General features: G+C 40.6%; 1 protein-coding gene and 1 pseudogene across 1 annotated transcript in view; both read right to left on the reverse strand.

Moving 5' to 3' along the window:
* Positions 1-1,649: 1,649 nt before the first annotated feature.
* The window catches only part of Fancm (FA complementation group M), a 47,089-nt gene continuing 29,806 nt past the window's right edge, over positions 1,650-18,932 (reverse strand). Inside the window, exons 15-23 of the mRNA XM_040743017.1 lie at positions 17,887-17,972; positions 17,719-17,781; positions 16,269-16,388; positions 14,544-14,700; positions 12,339-12,445; positions 10,564-11,097; positions 5,935-6,307; positions 4,481-4,769; positions 1,650-2,030 (exon numbers count right to left, since the gene is read on the reverse strand). Of these exons, the coding sequence (XP_040598951.1) occupies positions 1,874-2,030; positions 4,481-4,769; positions 5,935-6,307; positions 10,564-11,097; positions 12,339-12,445; positions 14,544-14,700; positions 16,269-16,388; positions 17,719-17,781; positions 17,887-17,972 (1,886 nt within the window). The 3' untranslated portion in view covers positions 1,650-1,873. The remainder of the gene's footprint in view (positions 2,031-4,480; positions 4,770-5,934; positions 6,308-10,563; positions 11,098-12,338; positions 12,446-14,543; positions 14,701-16,268; positions 16,389-17,718; positions 17,782-17,886; positions 17,973-18,932) is intronic.
* On the reverse strand, positions 15,707-15,903 carry LOC121139635 (annotated as a pseudogene).

Here is an 18,932-nt window from a genome sequence, read left to right on the forward strand (position 1 = left end):
ATACTTTCTCGCTAGTTTTAACATACTTTTGAACAGCAAATAAGAGGTCAGTGGCATTTTAGGATATCAGGTTTTAAAATTATTTCAGATGACTGAAATTCAGAATTAAGTAACTTTTGTAAAAAGTTTTTTCCTGGGTTTTGTTTCTAAATTCGTCATTGTAAATATGAACAAGGTATTTGTTTCAAGACCTCATTTTTTTAAATGATCCAATGGGAAACAAAACGCATGCTGAATTAGATGTGTGTGAAGTTCCTGTCATGTGTAAGATTAGGAAAGCTCTCTTGTGACTGGTTCAACTGCTCAACAGGAGAAAGAATGGAGGCGAGGAAAGCCACTAACAGAAGAAACAGTCTCACATTGAAGACTGAAACAGAGCCATCTTAAGATATATATAGCATAAGACAATGAGTTAAAAGTTCATGTTAAAACATTGAACTGTACTTGGATACATTTGGTGGAAATTATATAGTTGACTAAATATTTGATCTTAATTGGTCAATCATTTGTTTTACAACATACATTTTACTTGGTATATATTTAGACTTAACATTTCTTTTTAATGTGTGTGTGTATACACATGTGAGTGCATTGCCCAAGGACATTGGATACACCAAAGCTGGAGTTCCACATTTGTGAGCCACCTGGTGGGGGTGCTGAGTCTGCAAGACCAGTGTGTGCTCTTAACCTCTGAGACATCTCCTAAGGTCCTCGATTTAGTACACTTAAATATTACAATTCATATGCAGTATAAGTTTTTACCAGTTATAAATACTGTTATGCTAATAAATCATAGTACTCACGCTTGAATGAATTCCAAATGTATTTTGCTTTTATTTGTTTAGATTTTTGAGACAGGGTCTTGTTTGTAGCCAAGGTTAGCCTCATACTCATGGCATGTATCACCAGAATCATCATACTCATCTTCTCTGTGTATGTATACAGATGTGTACACACAGGCAAGCATGTATATATGTGGTGGCCAGAGATCGACATGGGATGTCTTTTGTTACTGGGTTTTTTTGTTTTTCCTTTTTTTTTTTTAAGGTTATCTTTTTTTTTTTTTTAGATTTATTTACTTATTATGCATACAGTGTTCTGTCTGCATGTATGTCCACAGGCCAGAAGAGGGCACCAATCTCATTACAGATGGTTGTGAGCCACCATGTGGTTGCTGGGAATTGAACTCAGGACCTCTGGAAGAGCAGCCAGTGCTCTTAACCTCTGAACCATCTCTCCAGCCCCCTTGTTTTTCCTTTTTATTGACAGGTTTTTTTCTGTGTAGCCCTAGCAGTCCTGGAACTCACTCTGTAGATCAGGAACCACCTGCATCTGCCTCCCCAGTGCTGGGATTAAAGGCATGTCCCATTTATCATTCTTCACCTCATTTGTGAGACAGAGTCTTCCACTGAACCTGGAGCTCACCAATTCTGCCATACTGGTTAGCAAGCTCCCAATATCCTCCAGTCTCTAAATTCCCCAGCCCTGTGACTCCAGGTGTGCACCAGTGTATCTGGCCTTTACATGGATATTGGGGAAGAACTCAGGTTATCAAGTCCTTAGGTTTGTACAGCTAGAACTTAAGCAGCTGATCATCTCCCAGCCTCTTGGCTTGCTTTCTTAGATGTTTAAGCCAGTCAGAACAACACTTCATACAGCCTTGATTTATTCAATAAAAAGTTGTTTCACAATTTAGTCAAAATGATTATGGAACACCAAAGGTTTCCTTTTAAAAATAAATTATATAGTCCATAAATACAGTATACAATATATAGAGACACCTTTAAGAGATGGAATATTTACATATTTAAATTGGTAATCACAAACTACAGTAATTATTAAGTATATTCGTATTGTGAGAGTTCTTTCATAATCACACTTTAAGTACTGAGCATGCATTAGATTTCACAGTCTCCTGGTTAAGATCACTTGGTAGCATTTGTATGTCAAATGTATAGTGAATATATCTGTAGATCTCCTCAGCCTTTTGATGAGTTACTTGAGCACATGCAGAGATTTCTTCAGGTGAGCTGAAAAGAAAGAGAAACAGTGAACCTGGCTTTTATGAAACTCCCTATTTATATCATGCCTCGGGGCTAGAGATGTGACTCTGTGGTAGAGCACTTGCCTAGTAGGTTTGAGGCACTGTAGTCAGTTACCAATAGCATACTCAAAAACTTCTTCCCTTATGCATCTAGCTAACATGTCCTTGGCATTAGTTTAAACAGAGCAAATACTTGTTTTCTTTAAACTGACAGTATACTGAGCATGATGTAGCACTCCTTCAATTCTAGCATTCAGGCCAGCTCTCCTGTCTGGAGAAAGCATAGTCTACATAGTTCTAAGGGTACATAGTAGGGACAGTCTCAATCATGTATAATAGCTTAAAACTTTAGATCTGTAATGGAGCAAATATATAGGAAATCTGTAGGGACCTAAAGCTGAGGGTGGAAGTATTAGAAGACTGGACATTTAAAAAGGTGGAGCCCTAGCCGGGTGGTGGTGGCACACAACTTTAATCCCAGCACTCGGGAAGCAGAGGCAGGTGGATCTCTGTGAGTTCAAGGCCGGGCTGGACCGACAGCCTCCAAAACAATACAGAGAAACTCTGTCTCGGTAAAAAAAAAAAAGGTGGAGCCTTTGAGGATGTCCTTAGGTGACCCTGAGAAGGTGTGCATGTGAGTGAGTTTTTGCTGTCAATTCTACACAATTTAGAGTCACCTGGGAAGAGGGAGCCTAAATTGAAGGATGTTTGGAAAATCCTTAATGAATTACCCTATTTTGAATATTTACATATAAATGAATATTTTTACAAATACAGCTTAAATGAAGCTATGCCACTTTGGCTGACAATGTTTCCCACAAGAGCCATGGACTAATAGAACTCCAGTAGCCAGCATGAGAAACCTCCTTTTGAGTAGTCATTTAGGGTTAGACAGGAGTCTAACAATATAGGCTAATGATATGGCCTCTCAGAGGTTACAGGTAAGCCCCTGTTGCTGAAGGCACCACACACTTAGGACACAGACTGCTTTGTAAACTGCCAAGAGAGGATAACAATCAACAGCTCTACCTATCTGTGACACTGGTGAACCACATTGGACTAGTGCAGTGAGATACCTCTAAAGGTGCAGTAGTCAGTGGCACTCAGACCTTGTTGGTGGCCAGTAGTTGTTTAACTGCCCACTCAACAGGAGGGAAGTCATGCCTGATACCTTTAAACCTAGTCAACTACCCGTAGCTAATTACGTCATGGATCTTAGAGGAGATCCTTCACTAGAAAACATAATTCCTACCTATATTCTGAAACTTAACCTTATACCCACAGATACATGTAACTCTCAGTCTTCAACAAAGAAGCTGCTTTTGGGGAATGGGGAGATTATTCAGATCACTGGCTACTCTTTCCAGAGGAACCAAGTTCAACCCAACATGGTGCTTCAACTGTCTGTAACTCCAATACCCTGGGATGTAACATCCTTTTCTGGATATACATGGAGACAAAGCATATATACACACATATATAATATGTTATATATAAAATACATGATATATAATAAACATTGAATACATATATATGATATACATATTCATACATTATATAAGATATACATATCATACATATATATGTACATACATACAATGTATATATGTATACATACAATGTATATATGTATATGTATATGATATACTATATATACTATATATATATATATAAAGCTCCTCTTTGCAGCAGATGGGAGATCATTACAGAAAACCACAACAGGTCAAAATGTGTAAGATGTCCAACCCAGTGGATACATCTACAATCCAACTGCACTGAGGACTTAGGGAAGAGGTGGTAAAAAGATTATTGGAGCCAGAGGACCAGGAAATCTGTTGTGAGATTACATTTCCTAGAAATGATAGGGAAGATACACCCATGATACCTCAAGAACATGGCTGCTTAAACAAGACCTACAGAAATCATAACAATAAACATACTAACATAGAAGGGGAAAAAGATCTCTCAGGGTCCTACCTATAGACAAAGAACTATAGGCAGCCAATGACTACAGAGAGAAGGACAATTAGTCTTTTCCAGGAATGGGCCCAATTAGTTATCCAATACCAGTAGTCGGCCCCGAAATCATACAAGTAATACAGACTCAGCATGTATTTATATAGTTATGTGTATGTGTATGTGTGTATAACAATAAAGAAAGGAAGGAGATGACATGAGATGGACAGGAAGGAGGAAATTATATTTTACTTTAAAAAGGGACTACCAATTTTCTTAGTAATTGGAAAAATGCAAGTTTAAGATACAAAATTTTACATGAACATAATACACATGATAAAAACTAGAATAACACACACACACACACAAACACAAACACAAACACACACACACACACACACACACACACACACACACACACGAATTCAAAGATTTAAAAAAAACAGTAACCATTTACGCACAGTAGTAGAATAGACCTACCTGTTCGCCATCTTTTTCACAGATGAAAACTGGTGGCACATGTTTAAGGCAGTTATATAACTTACACTGGGAATACTTAAATAGAACTGAAGTGCCTCACATTTACTAGGATTCACCACTGCTGAATGAATGCCAGCATTCTTTCTTTGTTCCACCAATGACAGCTCCTTTAGTAAATCTGCAGTTTCTTCTTGTCCAGAGCTGAAAAGGATTCGGATTCCAGCCCCAACTAAGGAGGTTAGCAGACTGTCATAGCACTTCGTTCTTCTAAACATTCTTGACGTGTCTCCTAAAGTTTCATATTCGGGGAAAATGAAGTTTAGTGACTAAAATCAGGGAGAATAACTCATCTACTTAATTAGAATTCTAGCATCTTGCTGGAGGGTGGTGGCACGTGCCTTTAATCCCAGCGCTTGGGGAGCAGAGGCAGACGGATCTCTGTCTGGGCCCATAGAAATGGCTACGCTTCACGACCCCAACTAGGAACCTAAACAATAGTGGAGGGGCTACCTTAAATGCCCTTCTCCAATAATGAGATAGATCACTTCCTTATATGCTATCCTAGAGTCTTCATCCAGTAGCTGATGGAAGCAGAAGCAGACCACAGCTAAACACTGAGCTGAATTCTTAGAATCTAAGACCACAATGGGAAAACCCACAAAAACAGCTGACCTGAGCAAGTGGGAACTCATGGACCCCAGTCTGACAGCTGGGGAACCAACATAGGGCCAAACCAGGCCCCCTGAATGTGGGTGTCAGCTAGGAGCACTGAGCAGTCTATGGGGCCTCTGGCAGTGGAACCAGGATGAATCCCTAGTGCAGGAATAGACTTCGGGAGGCCATTTCCCACGGAGGGATACTCTCTTAGACTAGATACACAGACATATTTTGATTATCCTTCATGGAAGGCCTCAACCTCCCTGGGGAGTGGATGGGGGACAGGGTGGGGGTATAGGTAGAGGGCATGGGAGGATGGGAGGGAGAGGGAACTGGGATTGATATGTAAAATAAGATTGTTTCTAATTTAAATAAAATTTATATAAAACCAAAAGAGAAAGGAATGGCTCTGTTTCATCTTGACTTAGTTAGAGGGTTCAAAACTATCCTTGCTCTTTCAAGGTTAGAGTCCTAAGACCTAAAGGTCTCAGGAGTTGCTGGCTACTGAAGGATGCTTGGTCTAAGGTGTGGATGGATGTCTTACCTAGATAAGAGATTTGGTCTAAGGTGTGGCTAATAAATGTTTGAGGCACTCATGCTTTCTGACGTTCCTGGGAAGGTGTGCCCAGTCTGCTTTGCCTTTAGTTTCTCACTGGTCAGTTTCATAAGCCTCATTAAAATACAATGAGAGATGAAAAGCATACTGGTATGACGTATGAAATGGTGTGCCCTGGCAGCAGAAGAATGAATTAAATAAGTCAGTTTTGTTTAGTTTATAAACATTTGGAAATACAAACCTGCTTTTTCTCTGTCTTTCTCCACAATCACACATATTCTTTGGAACATGCTCTGCAGGCGCTGGATGTGCTCGATGAACTTGGTCTTACTGCCATTGTGTAACATTTCAGACTGAGACTTCCTTTCCACCACCATGCGGTTACTTATGATGTAATCACAGCCATTAAGAGGACAAACCTCTACTTGTAAGCCATGAACTGTCCTTAGCGAAGAAATTACTTCTAAGCCAGAAGTGATTTCCCGACTGTCTACAAGAATGCAAGCTCTATGTCCTTCTTGTGGAAGTCTAGGGGCTGTGTGTACCTCGGGCACATGTAGTGCTGAAGTAGAAGATGGTGCTGCTGAGACGCTGCCTTCCTCCTGATCACCAACCTGAAAAGAGAAAACACCGGTCACTGTCCTGAATATGCATCAGTGCCATGAATGTCACACAAGATGCTGGTTCTCCCTGCTGAAAACAGTCCTTACTTTAAGCCCGCCATGACCAACATGACTAGAGATAGAAGAAGCCACCACTCTAACATTTCAGAGTAAGCTACCATTGACAACCAACAAAAGGAACAGGAAGTCAATGAAATCCAATGAAGTCTAAACCAAGCAGGAAGAAAAGAAGTTTTCACAGGGAAAATACAATTTTTAAGCTAGAGAAAAGAATGTATTAATAACACGAAAGCAGACTAAAATGCAGCTCAGGAATAAGGACTGGGGGATTAGATAACCAGAAAGTCCGTCTAGCTGAAAACAAACCTTAACTGTATATTTGGGTTTCTTTGTTCTATAGTAGTGAACCCAGGGTCTTTTGCCTGCTAGACAAGTGATCTACCATTAAGCTACATCCCTAACCCTTAAACCCTTAAATAACATTATCTCATTCTCTCTCTCTCTCTCTCTCTCTCTCTCTCTCTCTCTCTCTCTCTCTCTCTCTCTCTCTCTCTCTCTCTCTCTCTGTCTGTCTCTCTCTCTGTCTTTCTCTCTCCAAGTAATCAGGTGAGAAGGCAGTAGTAAGGATTGAACCTAGAACCTCACACATGCTAGGCAAGCGCTGTCCACTGAACTTTGTCTAAAACCCACTAACCTTTTACAGTTTAGTTTTAAAAACTGTATTATTATAGGATGTGTACATGGGTGCATGCCCCAGTACACATATGTAGATCACAGCCACTTTGGAAATCAGTATGGAGATTCCTCAGGAAAATGGGAATAAATCTACCACTAGACCCAGCAATTCCACTCTTAGGCATATATCCAAAAGAGGCAAATTCATACAACAAGGGCATCTGCTCCACTATGTTCATAGCAGCATTGTTTGTAATAGCCAGAACCTGGAAGCAACCTAGATGCTCCTCAACTGAAGAGTGGATAGAGAAAACGTGATATATTTACACAATGGAGTATTACTCAGCAGAAAAAAAACAATGGAATCTTGAAATTCGCAGGTAAATGGATAGCACTGGAAGAAACCATCCTGAGTGAGGTAACCCAGTCGCAAAAAGACAAACATGGTATGTACTCACTCATATATGGGTTTTAGACATGGATCAGGAGAGTGCCAGTCTGCACTTTCACTGACAGAGAGTCTGGGAAACAGGAAAGAACCTAAGAGATATGCATGGTACCCAAGAGAAGAGGAATGAGGCAAGATCCTCTGAACAGATGGGGAACACAGCAAGGGGTGGGGGGGAGTGGGAGCTGGGAAGAAGAGAGGGGGAAAAGAGGAAGAGAGAGTAGGTCATGGGGGAACAGGAAGTTGAGTGGGTGGTGGGTAGAAAAGGGAGAAGAGAGAATCATAGGTTAGAAGACAGATCAGGCACCATTGTGACCTCTGGTGATCTAAAGGGATGACACCAATTGGCAAGCTAAGCAGTAGTGGAGAGACCACCTTGAGTGCCCATTACTGATAATGAACTTGATGTCTATAACCATCCTGGAGCCTTCATCCAGTGACTGATGGAAGCAGAGGCAAACACCCACAGTTAAACACTGAACTGAACCCAAGGAACCCAGCGACAGAGAGAGAGGAGCGATGAGCAAACTGGCAAAGAATGGGCTGGCAAAACCAGCAGAGACAGCTGATCTGAACAGGGGAGAGCTCTTGGACCCCAGACCGACAGCTGGGAGGCCAGCATGGGACTGATCCAGACCCCCCTGAATGTGAGAGTCAGTGAGGAGGCCTGGGTAACCTATGGGGTCCTGAGCAGTGGATCAGTGTTTATCCCTGGAATACAAACAGATATCGTGTGTCCATAACACAAAGAGGGATGCTCTCTCAGTCTGGACTCTTAGGGGAGTGCCTGGACCCTACCCTGAGTGAAATGACAGACTCTAGATATCCCCTATGTGGAAGGATTGACAATAGGGTGGGAGGCTGGGAGGGATGGGGAGGGTGCGGGAGGAGGGGAGGGAGAGGGAACTGGGATTGACATGTAAAACAAGCTATTTAAAATTAAAAGAAAAAAATAAAGTTAAGACTCAATTTAGGTTAAAAAAAAAAAAAAGAAAGGGAAAAAGAAGGTTGTCTGGGCATGGTTGGAGGCCCCAATAATCCTAGCACTCAACAGTCGGGACAGGAGAATCAAAGTTTGAGGACAGCCTGGGCTACAGGATGATAAGGTCCTGTGTCAAACAAACAAATAACAAACAAGCAAACATGATGGAAGAACCCAAACCAAAGAGAACGTGTCTCAAAACATTAAAGGCTGGGATGCAGCTCAATAGCAGAACACTGGGTTTGAGACCAGGACACCACACACAAACAGAATGAAAGATTCATAACAAGCCAAATACACAACAATATTAAACGGTTGAAAGTACGATACAATCACACAGCAAGGATTATAGAGGTAAAACAACAGATATCTGCTGTAGTATAAACCCTAGGATGATACCGAAATGAAAAAAGCCAAGTGCCACCAAGTGTGCACTGAATGCTATTATCTATGTAAAGGAGATTAGCAATAGAAATTATCTTCCTATGTAGTTCATAAAGTAGAAAAACAAATGTACATACATATATTTTAAATTATTTCTCTTGTATGAGAGTAAAAGGTATAAAAACAGTTGCAAACTGAACTTATTTTGTATATTTCAATTTGGGACCATGAGAATCCAGAAGAAGTGAAAACAAAACTAAACTAAACTAAATACCCAGCTGACAGCAATCACAATAAAAGTAAATAATTATGAAGCTTTTAAATGAAAAGAGTCGCCATACTCAAAACCTCCTGAGCGTATTCCATGAACTGTCCTGGTTTACACTGTGGGTATATACCGCAGGCTGAGGCTGTCTGTGAGTGTAGATGAAAAGGGACACACAGGGACGTGGCTCAGAGAACAAGTTCTCCTGCCACCATGGTGACAGAGGGTCTCTCTTGCCGTTTCTGCCATACTGCACACTTAAGGAGAGCTGACCCCACAAGCTCTAGGGTGATTCTCTTGTCTGCCATCTTGCCACGTGAGCGCTGGGATTAGGGATGCTGGCTACAACACCTAGCTTTTTATGCGGGCCCCAGGGGACCAAACTCGTGTTGTTAAATTTACACAGCAACAACTGTTACTTGCTGAGTCATCTCCCAACACTCAATTACCACTCTGATGTTAAAAATGAGACCATTATTCCAAAGCTGTCATGTGATGCTAAACGCTTCACAGCTCTGATGACTGAAAAGGCCTAGAAACTAATCCAGGATCAAAGAGACCAAAGTCTATTTCCCCCAGTAAAGAGAACCAGAGTGACTTGGAGAAACAGCTGCCCTGAGGTCTAGAAATGTTCAAGACTGTCTTGCCTACCACAAAGCAAACAACATCACTCCTGTGTTGCCCAGGCTGGCCACATTCCTGGCTTAGGTTCTTGAGTGTTGGGATTACAGGAGACACTACCATGTCTAGATAATCATTTTTTCCTACAAATACAATTAAAACCACCTTTCCCACACAAACTTCACTCCCTAACAAACCAACAATAGATGTCAAAAGTCTGAAATGACTACAGTTAGCAGTATAATAGGGAACAATGTAGGAGCACAAGGACCACCCCAACCTGAGGCTCTACAGGCAGTTACTGTTTGCTGTGGGAGACAGACATTTTCTGCAGTCTAGCCATGTAGGTGAGAGGGCCATGCCCTTGTAAATAATCTCTCACTCATGCCCTGTATATGACCCTAAGGAAACTCTCTGGGTCACCAAATCAAAACGGATGTAAAAGTGGAGATGAGGGAAATGAAAAGGGATCAGGAGTAAAAGCCTGGGCTACATAGCAAGACCTATGATCAACAAATCAACGGACAGCAGCAGTTATTTGTGATGAACTCAACACGCAGTCCACGCATGCGTAGTGTATGTACATTTGTGGTTATAAGTGTGCCTGTACACTTGCAGAAGGCAGAAGACTTAAAGTGTTCTGTTCTATCACTCTTCGTGACAGCATCTTCCGGTGAACCTAGAGTGAGGCTGGCAGCCAACCAACCCCAGGTTCAAGTTTGAGACTGCTCTGGGCTACAACAACAACAAAACAAAAACAAAACAAAGCACTGTTTTCCTTTGGTTTAGTTATTTAGTATAAAATACACCCCCCACATACAACAACTCTTTTAAATGAATATGATGGCACTTTTCTTCACTTTCTTACATACCTTCAACTCTACTGGACACTGCCCACATGCCTCCGTACATGGAGATGAAGTAGATGTGATTGAACTGTGGTCCTGAGCCTTGGGGTGAAGGGCATCCATTACACTCTGTACCGCCCGTGGCCGCTGTGTGGGTTTCTGATTCGCTGTTGGATGAGAAAGGACCGTGGGCTGCGCTGAAGACCCGGGGGGCCCTAAACTGCACTGCTGGCCCTGCTGTGTGAGCTTGTCAGCAGTGCTGCCATGGGTACCAGAGTCCTCTCTGTCATCCACAGTGTTTTCCTCCTCATCGGAATCATCATCTGGTAAGATAATTCTAGAGAGTTTCTTTTTTGACCGAGGATGATTTGGTTTCATGCTCATTTGTTTTAACTTTACTGCATATCGGGTTTTATATCTTACATTCTCATCTGTAAAGGAATCTTTTGTTAAGTTGAAGTCCACACAAATCTCTTCTTCACATGATTGGCTTTTGCAAGACTCCTCTTCATCGACACAGAAACTGTCCTCCAAATAGTCTTCATCTTGCTCAGGAATCTATAATAGAAATAGACAGAAATATTTATCTTACAGCTAGTTTGAATTTACATTCTTTGAGGCACTAATGTTTATTCCATTTCATGAACATGTACTTAGTACCTTCATTATGGGGGGGAAATGAGGACTGAGAGATTAAAAAAAAAAAAAAAAAGAGCCAGGCAGTGGTGGTGGCGCACACCTTTAATCCCAGCACTCAGAAGGCGGAGGCAGACAGAACTCTGTGAGTTCGAGGCCAGCCTGGTCTGCAGAGTGTGATCCAGGACAGCTAAGGCTACAAAGAGAAACCCTTTCCTGAAAAGCTACAAAAGAAAAAGAAAGATAACATTTTACCCTCTAGAAATTTACAGTCAACTGCAGTCAGCCAGAAAAGTAAATAAGAAAATCTTGTGGCAAGTGCTACCAAATAAGCACAACATTAAGTATAGAGATTTATTATTACGCTGAACTCGGCAATTTATGGATAGAGAGGGTATTACCTTAAATATTACCTTACAGGAAAGCTATGCTAGCCATGCACCATGGTGTGTCCTAGCCACATGGAAGTCCGGAGCAGAAGGATCTTTTGAGTTCAAAATTAATGTATGCGTGTGGGTAAGAGCAGTGGGCATGATCCCTCTGGCAAACCTCTACCTCCAAGAAATACTTATATTACAGTTCATAACAGTATCAAAATTCCAGTTCTGAAGTAGCAATGAAAGTAATTTTATGGTTGGGGGTCACCACAAGATGATGAAGGGTTGCAGCATTAGGAAGGCTTAGGAACAGCACTTGCCTAGTATGTGCGAGGCACTGGGTTCATCGCCAGTGCTACAGTCAGTAAGAAACGCAGCACGATCTCATCCAAAACTCAACAGCACCCCAGCACCCTAGAGGGGCGGGGGGAGGCAGGAGAATCTCTAGTTATGTGTGACACATAGCACGTTTGGCTACACAGTGAAATCCTATTGCAAAACACCAACAAAGAAATGAAAGATGCATCTGTAATTCTTAGAAACATTTTTATGAAAAAATGAAACATTTTAAAAGATGTACGACATATGAAAATAATTAATTAGTATATGATCAAATTCTATTCATTTCCTATAAGCTAATTCTCACAGCTGGGAAAAATTTCACAGTACAATTATCCAAGCCAGCTCTGACTTCCTAAGTTTAAAGACAGAATGGAAGCTTTGTTGATACCACTACATTTCAAATCACACTAGGAAATCCTCCACTATCACTTCTGTAGTAAGTACCTGTGAGAAAATGTTCATGTTGCTATGTTTCTCACGAACCATTTTGTACTTAGTGCTCATCAGCGGACTACGTACAGATTTCATGTAAACAGCTCTCATTTCGGAATCTGTGTAAAGAGAAGAATTGAAAATAAAGCAGCAAGATCACTTACATGAAAATTTTCATTTAACTTTGACCACTCCAAGTTTGTATGGCTCAACATTAAGAAAAGGTTTATGGAGAAGATACACACAGACAGACACACATATGTCTGTATGTATAGATCAGCAACACAGTTGGGCAACACAGTTAAGATCTCATTCAAAACCCAAATACAGCTCAGTACTGCAGAAACGGAGGCAGGAGAGGCCCTGGTTACATATGGCACTTTGGGTACATAGCAAGTGCGAAGCCTGCCTGGGCTACACAGTGAAATCCTATTGCAAAACACTAACAAAGAATACAAGTTCCAGACAGGCAGCAGTGGCACACGCCTTTAATCCCAGCACTCAGGAGGCAGAGGCATGTGGATCTCTGTGAGTTTGAGACCAGCCTGGTCTACAAGAGTTAGTTCCAGGACAGCCTCCAAAGCCACAGAGAAACCCTGTCTTGAAAAAAAAAAAGAATATAAGTTTCATCTGTAATTTTTAGACTAAGATTTTTTTGTTTTTTGAGGTTTGTTTTTCTCTGTATTGTTTTGGAGGCTGTCCTGGAACTTGTTCTGTAGACCAGGCTGGCCTCGAACTCACAGAGATCCACCTGCCTCTGCCTCCCGAGCACTGGGATTAAAGGGATGTGCCACCACTGTCTGGCTTCCTTGTACTTTTAAAACAGCTTTGAAATCTTCTCTTTCTAAGGTGCTCTGTCTAAGTGAAGATTCGGTGTCTTTGTTCAAAGCACTCCATCTTGTTGGTTGTGTAGCAGAATTCTACTCCTGCACTCCACGACTGCACTCTGAGAACGCTGTCATCCTTAGCTGTCCAGAATCTAATCGTTCTCCCCTGTCGGTACTATTCTCATAGGAGCCGTCACTATCCTTTGTACTGCGGGGGCAGCTCTTCTTAAAAGAGATTGGGCGACTGTACTAACAATTCGAGAGAGACTGTGACCTAACTACAGTCTCTGTGCTTCCTGCTTCCTTCCAAAGATGCTAGTCCTTGAGTAGTCTAGGAGCTGCCTGAAGGCCTTTGAACTTCTGTTATCATCGAATGTTACCGAGATCTGCCAAATCCCCATCCATTACTGACCACTGAGAGCACTACACCTAATTCTGGAGACTGTATCCAGGATTACAGTATTGAGAAGTTTGTCCATAACCAAGTTTTTTTCCTTAAACTCATGGTCAATGGGAAACTCTGCAGCTTTAAATTATATCAAAATATGCAGAAACACAGAAAAATGAGAAAACCTGATCTCTGAAAGGCCAGAATATTGATGAGCCAATCAGAATGTCCCTCATTTTGGTGGTAGCCAATCTGAATCACTGGGCTTGCTTAAACACTACTTGAACACATTATTTTCTGAATGCAGACCTCCCTTATCTGATAAATTGAGTAAGGTCAGTGTTTTCCTCGATTCGTTTTATTCATCCACATTGCTGAATGACTTTCTGCTAGGTTATCGATCAAATGCCACATTCTCAATGAGGCGTACTCCTTACAAGGGCAACTTCATCACCTGGCGGTAATGCACTCTTACAATTACGGCAATCAGCAGGCTCAGGCAAGAGGTTTATAGATTCCATGTCACCCTGGGCTATGCAGCAAGGCCTACTTTCAAAACAACTGTAACAGCAAGTCGCCTGTGTTTAGCCTTAGCAAGTTCGAGTCCCCCTCCCTACTTATTTTACTTCTCTGTAAATATTTCATCATGTATTATTCTGCACATTTTAGCTATTATATACATTGCCTATCTTCTTCCATTTGAAAGCATTTGAAGATTTTAAAGGTCTTTTGTCTTCTCACATCTCATTCTTGGCTGCTTTACATTAACAGAAAAATGAAGGCACTGGACACTAGTTAAATGAACATTTGATGCTTGGGCTGCCTAGGTAAGTAAGAAACCTAAAAGCAAATATTGCAGAATTTAAACAAAAATGAACAAAAAAGGTTTTGTACATACTGAATTTAATCCCTATAAAGCCAAGTTTCTTTTAATAAAGAGATCATATTTAAATATGACATTAGACACACTGGAAATAGTGACACAGATCATGACAGCATTACCATTCAGAGCCTGTGAAAGCTGGGTCTGGTCATTTACAAAGTCGACAAGTGATGAATCCTGCTCGTTTTCTGACCCATCGTCTTCATCTGATGAGACACACCCTGCATCCTCTTCAGAAATCTCTGCTTCATCATCTAGAAACATCCGAGCTATATTCTATGAAGGAACAAGAAACAGGAAGACACCCCAGAAAATGAGAATATTTTTCTCTCACAGTTTTTGTTCTGGAAATTACATTTAAAGTTTTTATTTCAAAATTGAATTAGCATGTAATTGTGCATATTTATGGAGCACACACAGTACGCTATTTCAATACATGTGTACAATGTGTACTGTTGAGATAATGGCATGTCTAGCACCTTATACAATGATGTAGGGAACAACATTGGGTGACATAATTTACTGTGAGCTGGAGCCAGCCACTATGTCTAACTCTATTGCTCTTAAGGGAGTGGCTTTCTAGTCAACGCTTTCAGGAGCAAAAATCCAAAGTAAGATTTAAAACTTCAAAAAATAAAATGATACCTATGTAAAATTTCTCCTAATAATTGTAGGTAAAACAGCATTTAAGACCCTTGGTGTCTTAAAGTTGGCTTGGTGGATGTTTCCAACAGATCATCTATAGACATTCCAAAAGTTAAGCTCTTGCATGGAAATAAGGAATATCAGAAGCACTGACCGGAGGGGAAGGTGCTAAGAACTCTTCAAAATACTAAAAACAATGAACTAAGATAAGGGAAAATGGGACCCATCAGTGAGACTCGGGTAAGCATGAAAAGATTGACACCTGCACCCCATCCCTGGGGCTCACATGTGGAAGGAGAGAATGGCTCCTGCAGTTTGTGCTTTGATCCACTCTCCTGCAGTGGCATGCATGTACCAACCCGTCTCACACACAAATGTGCAAATGATGCAATACATTCTTTCGTTTTTTGTAAAAGCAAATTTCCTAAAAGTCAGAACTGTCGCTACAATTTCTTCAATTTAAACAATAAGTTCTCAATATATTTCAATTTCTTCAGGTAATCATTCAAAATAACACACTGCTAACAAGATAAAGCGAGAGCACAAAGACAAGAAATAGTAACTTTGAGATTTTTAATTCTAGGGGAAAAAAAATACAAAATAGGTGGGAAAACACTTCTTTTTTCCTTTTTGGTTAGGGGAGAGCACGAATGCAGCCAACTCCCCCCTCCCTCCCCCCGGCCACACACACACACACACACCACAAATTATGTAGTCGAAGTTTCCTGCATTTGGGGAAATCGCAGGGGTCAGCACATCCAGAGTGTAATGGATAAGCCTCGCCCTGGGGAAACCACCATCGTGATCATGGTATCTCCCCTGCCAGGCAAGTGTGGGAAAACACTTCATTAAAAACTGTTTTGAGGTGCTGGAGAGATGGCTTAAGGGCACGGTCTGCTTTTCTCAGAACACAATTTCACTTCCCAGCATCCACATAGTGGATCACAGCCATCTGTAACCCCAGTTCCAGGGGACCCAAGAGACTCTTCTGGCCTGTGTGGGTACCAGGCACATACACGGAGCACAGATTTATCTGTCTGTCTGTCTGTCTGTCTGTCTATCTATCTATCTATCTATCTATCTATCTATCATGTATCTACTTATCTATCTTATAAGTATATACCAATATACTAACACACATGTATATGTGTGCATGTAATAAATATGATATACATTTAAAGTGACTAAGAAAATATTACCTTTACATAATTCTGTTTCTTTCGGACTTTGAAGCCTTTTCTGGCTTTCTTGTCATGATCCTTGAAGTCTTCCGATGGTGTCTGAGAATTCTCACTTTCATCACTAGATGATAATTCTGACTATAAAAAGTTAACAGAACACTTGCATCAGAAAAAACACTAACTGTATTAATTTAACTTATTGTATTTCTTAAGAGCAATTTGATTTTATTTTTATCTTTTAATTATAAAGTATCTGATTCAACATTCTGTTAGAATGAAATTTTTCTCACTAGTTAGACCGACAGATGTCAAACCAGGTAACAGTCGTTTTAGTGTATGTGTTCAGTCAACTTAGTATTACATCAAATCTATCTGATGAACACCTGCAGTGTTTTCTTTAGATTCTCAAGGGTTTCATAAGTCCATCCAAACATACAGAAATCAAGAAAGTAATATGGTTACAGAGAAACCCAGTCTCAAAAAAGAAAACAAAACAAAAAGAAGTATAGCAGTAATGAATGTTAACTGAGACATACAATCACTGCTCTTACACAACATTATGAAGCCAGTAAAAGAACAGAAAGTTTACCAAAAACTTCAATTAATAGGAATAAGTTTTACTGAATACAGCACGACAATCAGTTTTGTCAGAATTTTAATTCACTTTTTAAAAGGCACTAGTTATTTTAGACACAGCACAATATTAAAGCAATTTTTATGGCGAGTATAAGCATACAAGGTTACTATGTATCGGCTGTATTTTTAATTAACGTTGTCCAAATGATCCTAGGTTAGGCATAAATCTATGAAGTGTCACCTGTGGAATGTGCCGCTTCAGTAAAACACGATGAAGGTTAAAGACACTGTTTTAAGCATGAAGCAGCTAGCAGTTACTGAGTTGGGGTAGGCAGGACAAACTGTCCAGGTCAGAACCTCATAGTGCAGAGGTGCAGTCTCCTCCGTGGGCCACTGGGCAGTTGTTCCCTCTGTTGACAGTGCCCTCTCTTTGCCTCCACCCCCTTTTGTCAGCTGTGACATATGTCCCAACCTCTCCCAAGAAGCTTACTAAAAATCCCAGCAGTCAGGCTAAAGGCTACTTTACTCTTATCTCAACTTCAAAAATTATACCTCAGTGACCTGCTTTCGTCTCTGTTATTTCTTTCCATCCTATTTACTTGTTATCATTAGGAAAGTTTGTAATAAACATTTTTCTTTAGCAGAAATATTAAATCTAATCACATAAGTTATATTATCCTTTTATCTATTAAGTATATCTGTAAGATCAAATATAGTATTATTTTTCTGTGCACATTTTTCTTATTTTACTTATAATGAAAGAATTTGGGTATTAATGGCTGAAGAGTATTCACTGCTCTTCAAAAGGAGCCAAGTTTGGTTCCCAGCACCCAAGTTGGGTGGCTTGAAACTGCTCTAACTTGGCATTATACACTGCCAAGAATTTACTTACCCTGAGAACTCTGGACTTTTTTACAGCATGAACAGGCGAATCGATGTCACTGTTTTTCTGATCCTAGATAAAACAGATAAACAGTTTAATTAAAATGTGACCCAGAGTCTAAAAGGGGAGGGCATGGCCTTCACCTGATTATATCACTGTGATAAATGAATGACTTACCTCAGGGGACTCCAGGACATTTCTTTTTGGTTTTTTAGTTTTTCTCAGGAAAACATCATCTTCACTTTCACTAGTTAAGTGTTCAACTATAATTAATTGAAAAGTGAATCTTGTCAATTAGAAACCATTTTATTGATGACTACAATAAAATGTCCTAAACTTCTTAATGACACCTCATTATTCACTTTTGTAAGAGGTCTCAGACTTTTAATCCCACTTGGGAGGCAGAGACAATCAGATCGCTGTGAGTTTGACACCAGCCTGGTCTACATCAGCAAGTTTAAGGTCAGCAAGAGCTACATAGTGAGAGCCTGTCTCAACAAAACAAATAAACAAAAGGTCTTCAGAAGTTTGACCAGCATAGTCAGCATGCAGACACAGTGCTATAAAACAGCGAGCGGCTGCAAAGATAGTCCAGTGATTAAAGGCACTTGCTGCTCAGCCAGAAGTCCCAAGTCCATTTCTCAGTGACCATGCCAGGTCGCTCACAAGCCCTATACTATAACTTCAGGCCTTCAAGGATAACCAGACATGTGGCATATGGTCACAAAGACACACACATATATACATAATTTTTAAAAAATAAAGATTTTTAAAGTCTTAAAAAAATAGAGGAGAATAAAAGACACTAGCTTGCTAAAAAGTACTTATTCAAGGGCTGGAGAGATTAACTTGTCTGTGGCTTCATGGTGGTGCACGCCTTTAATCCAGCACTCAAGAGGGAGAGGCAGGGGCCAGGCTGGTCTACAGAGCCAGTTCCAGGACTGCTAAGAACTGTTATATATGGAGAAAACTTGTCTTGGGGAAACAAACAAACAACAACAACAACAGAAAAAGAACACTAGCTGCTTTTGCAAAGGACCAGGGTTAAGTTCCCAGCACCCATATGGCACTTACAACCGACTGAAACTCTAATTAATTCTAGGAAATACAATTTCCATTTCCGATCTCCAAAGGCACTATATGCAAGGGTTGGCGGCAGAGCTTGAACACACCACGAGTGGTAGGTTGGAAAGCTGACAGTAATGACTGGGCCCTTGTATGCT

This window comes from Mesocricetus auratus, unplaced genomic scaffold, assembly GCF_017639785.1.
Source record: "Mesocricetus auratus isolate SY011 unplaced genomic scaffold, BCM_Maur_2.0 Super-Scaffold_15014, whole genome shotgun sequence".
Classification (NCBI taxonomy): Eukaryota; Metazoa; Chordata; class Mammalia; order Rodentia; family Cricetidae; genus Mesocricetus; species Mesocricetus auratus.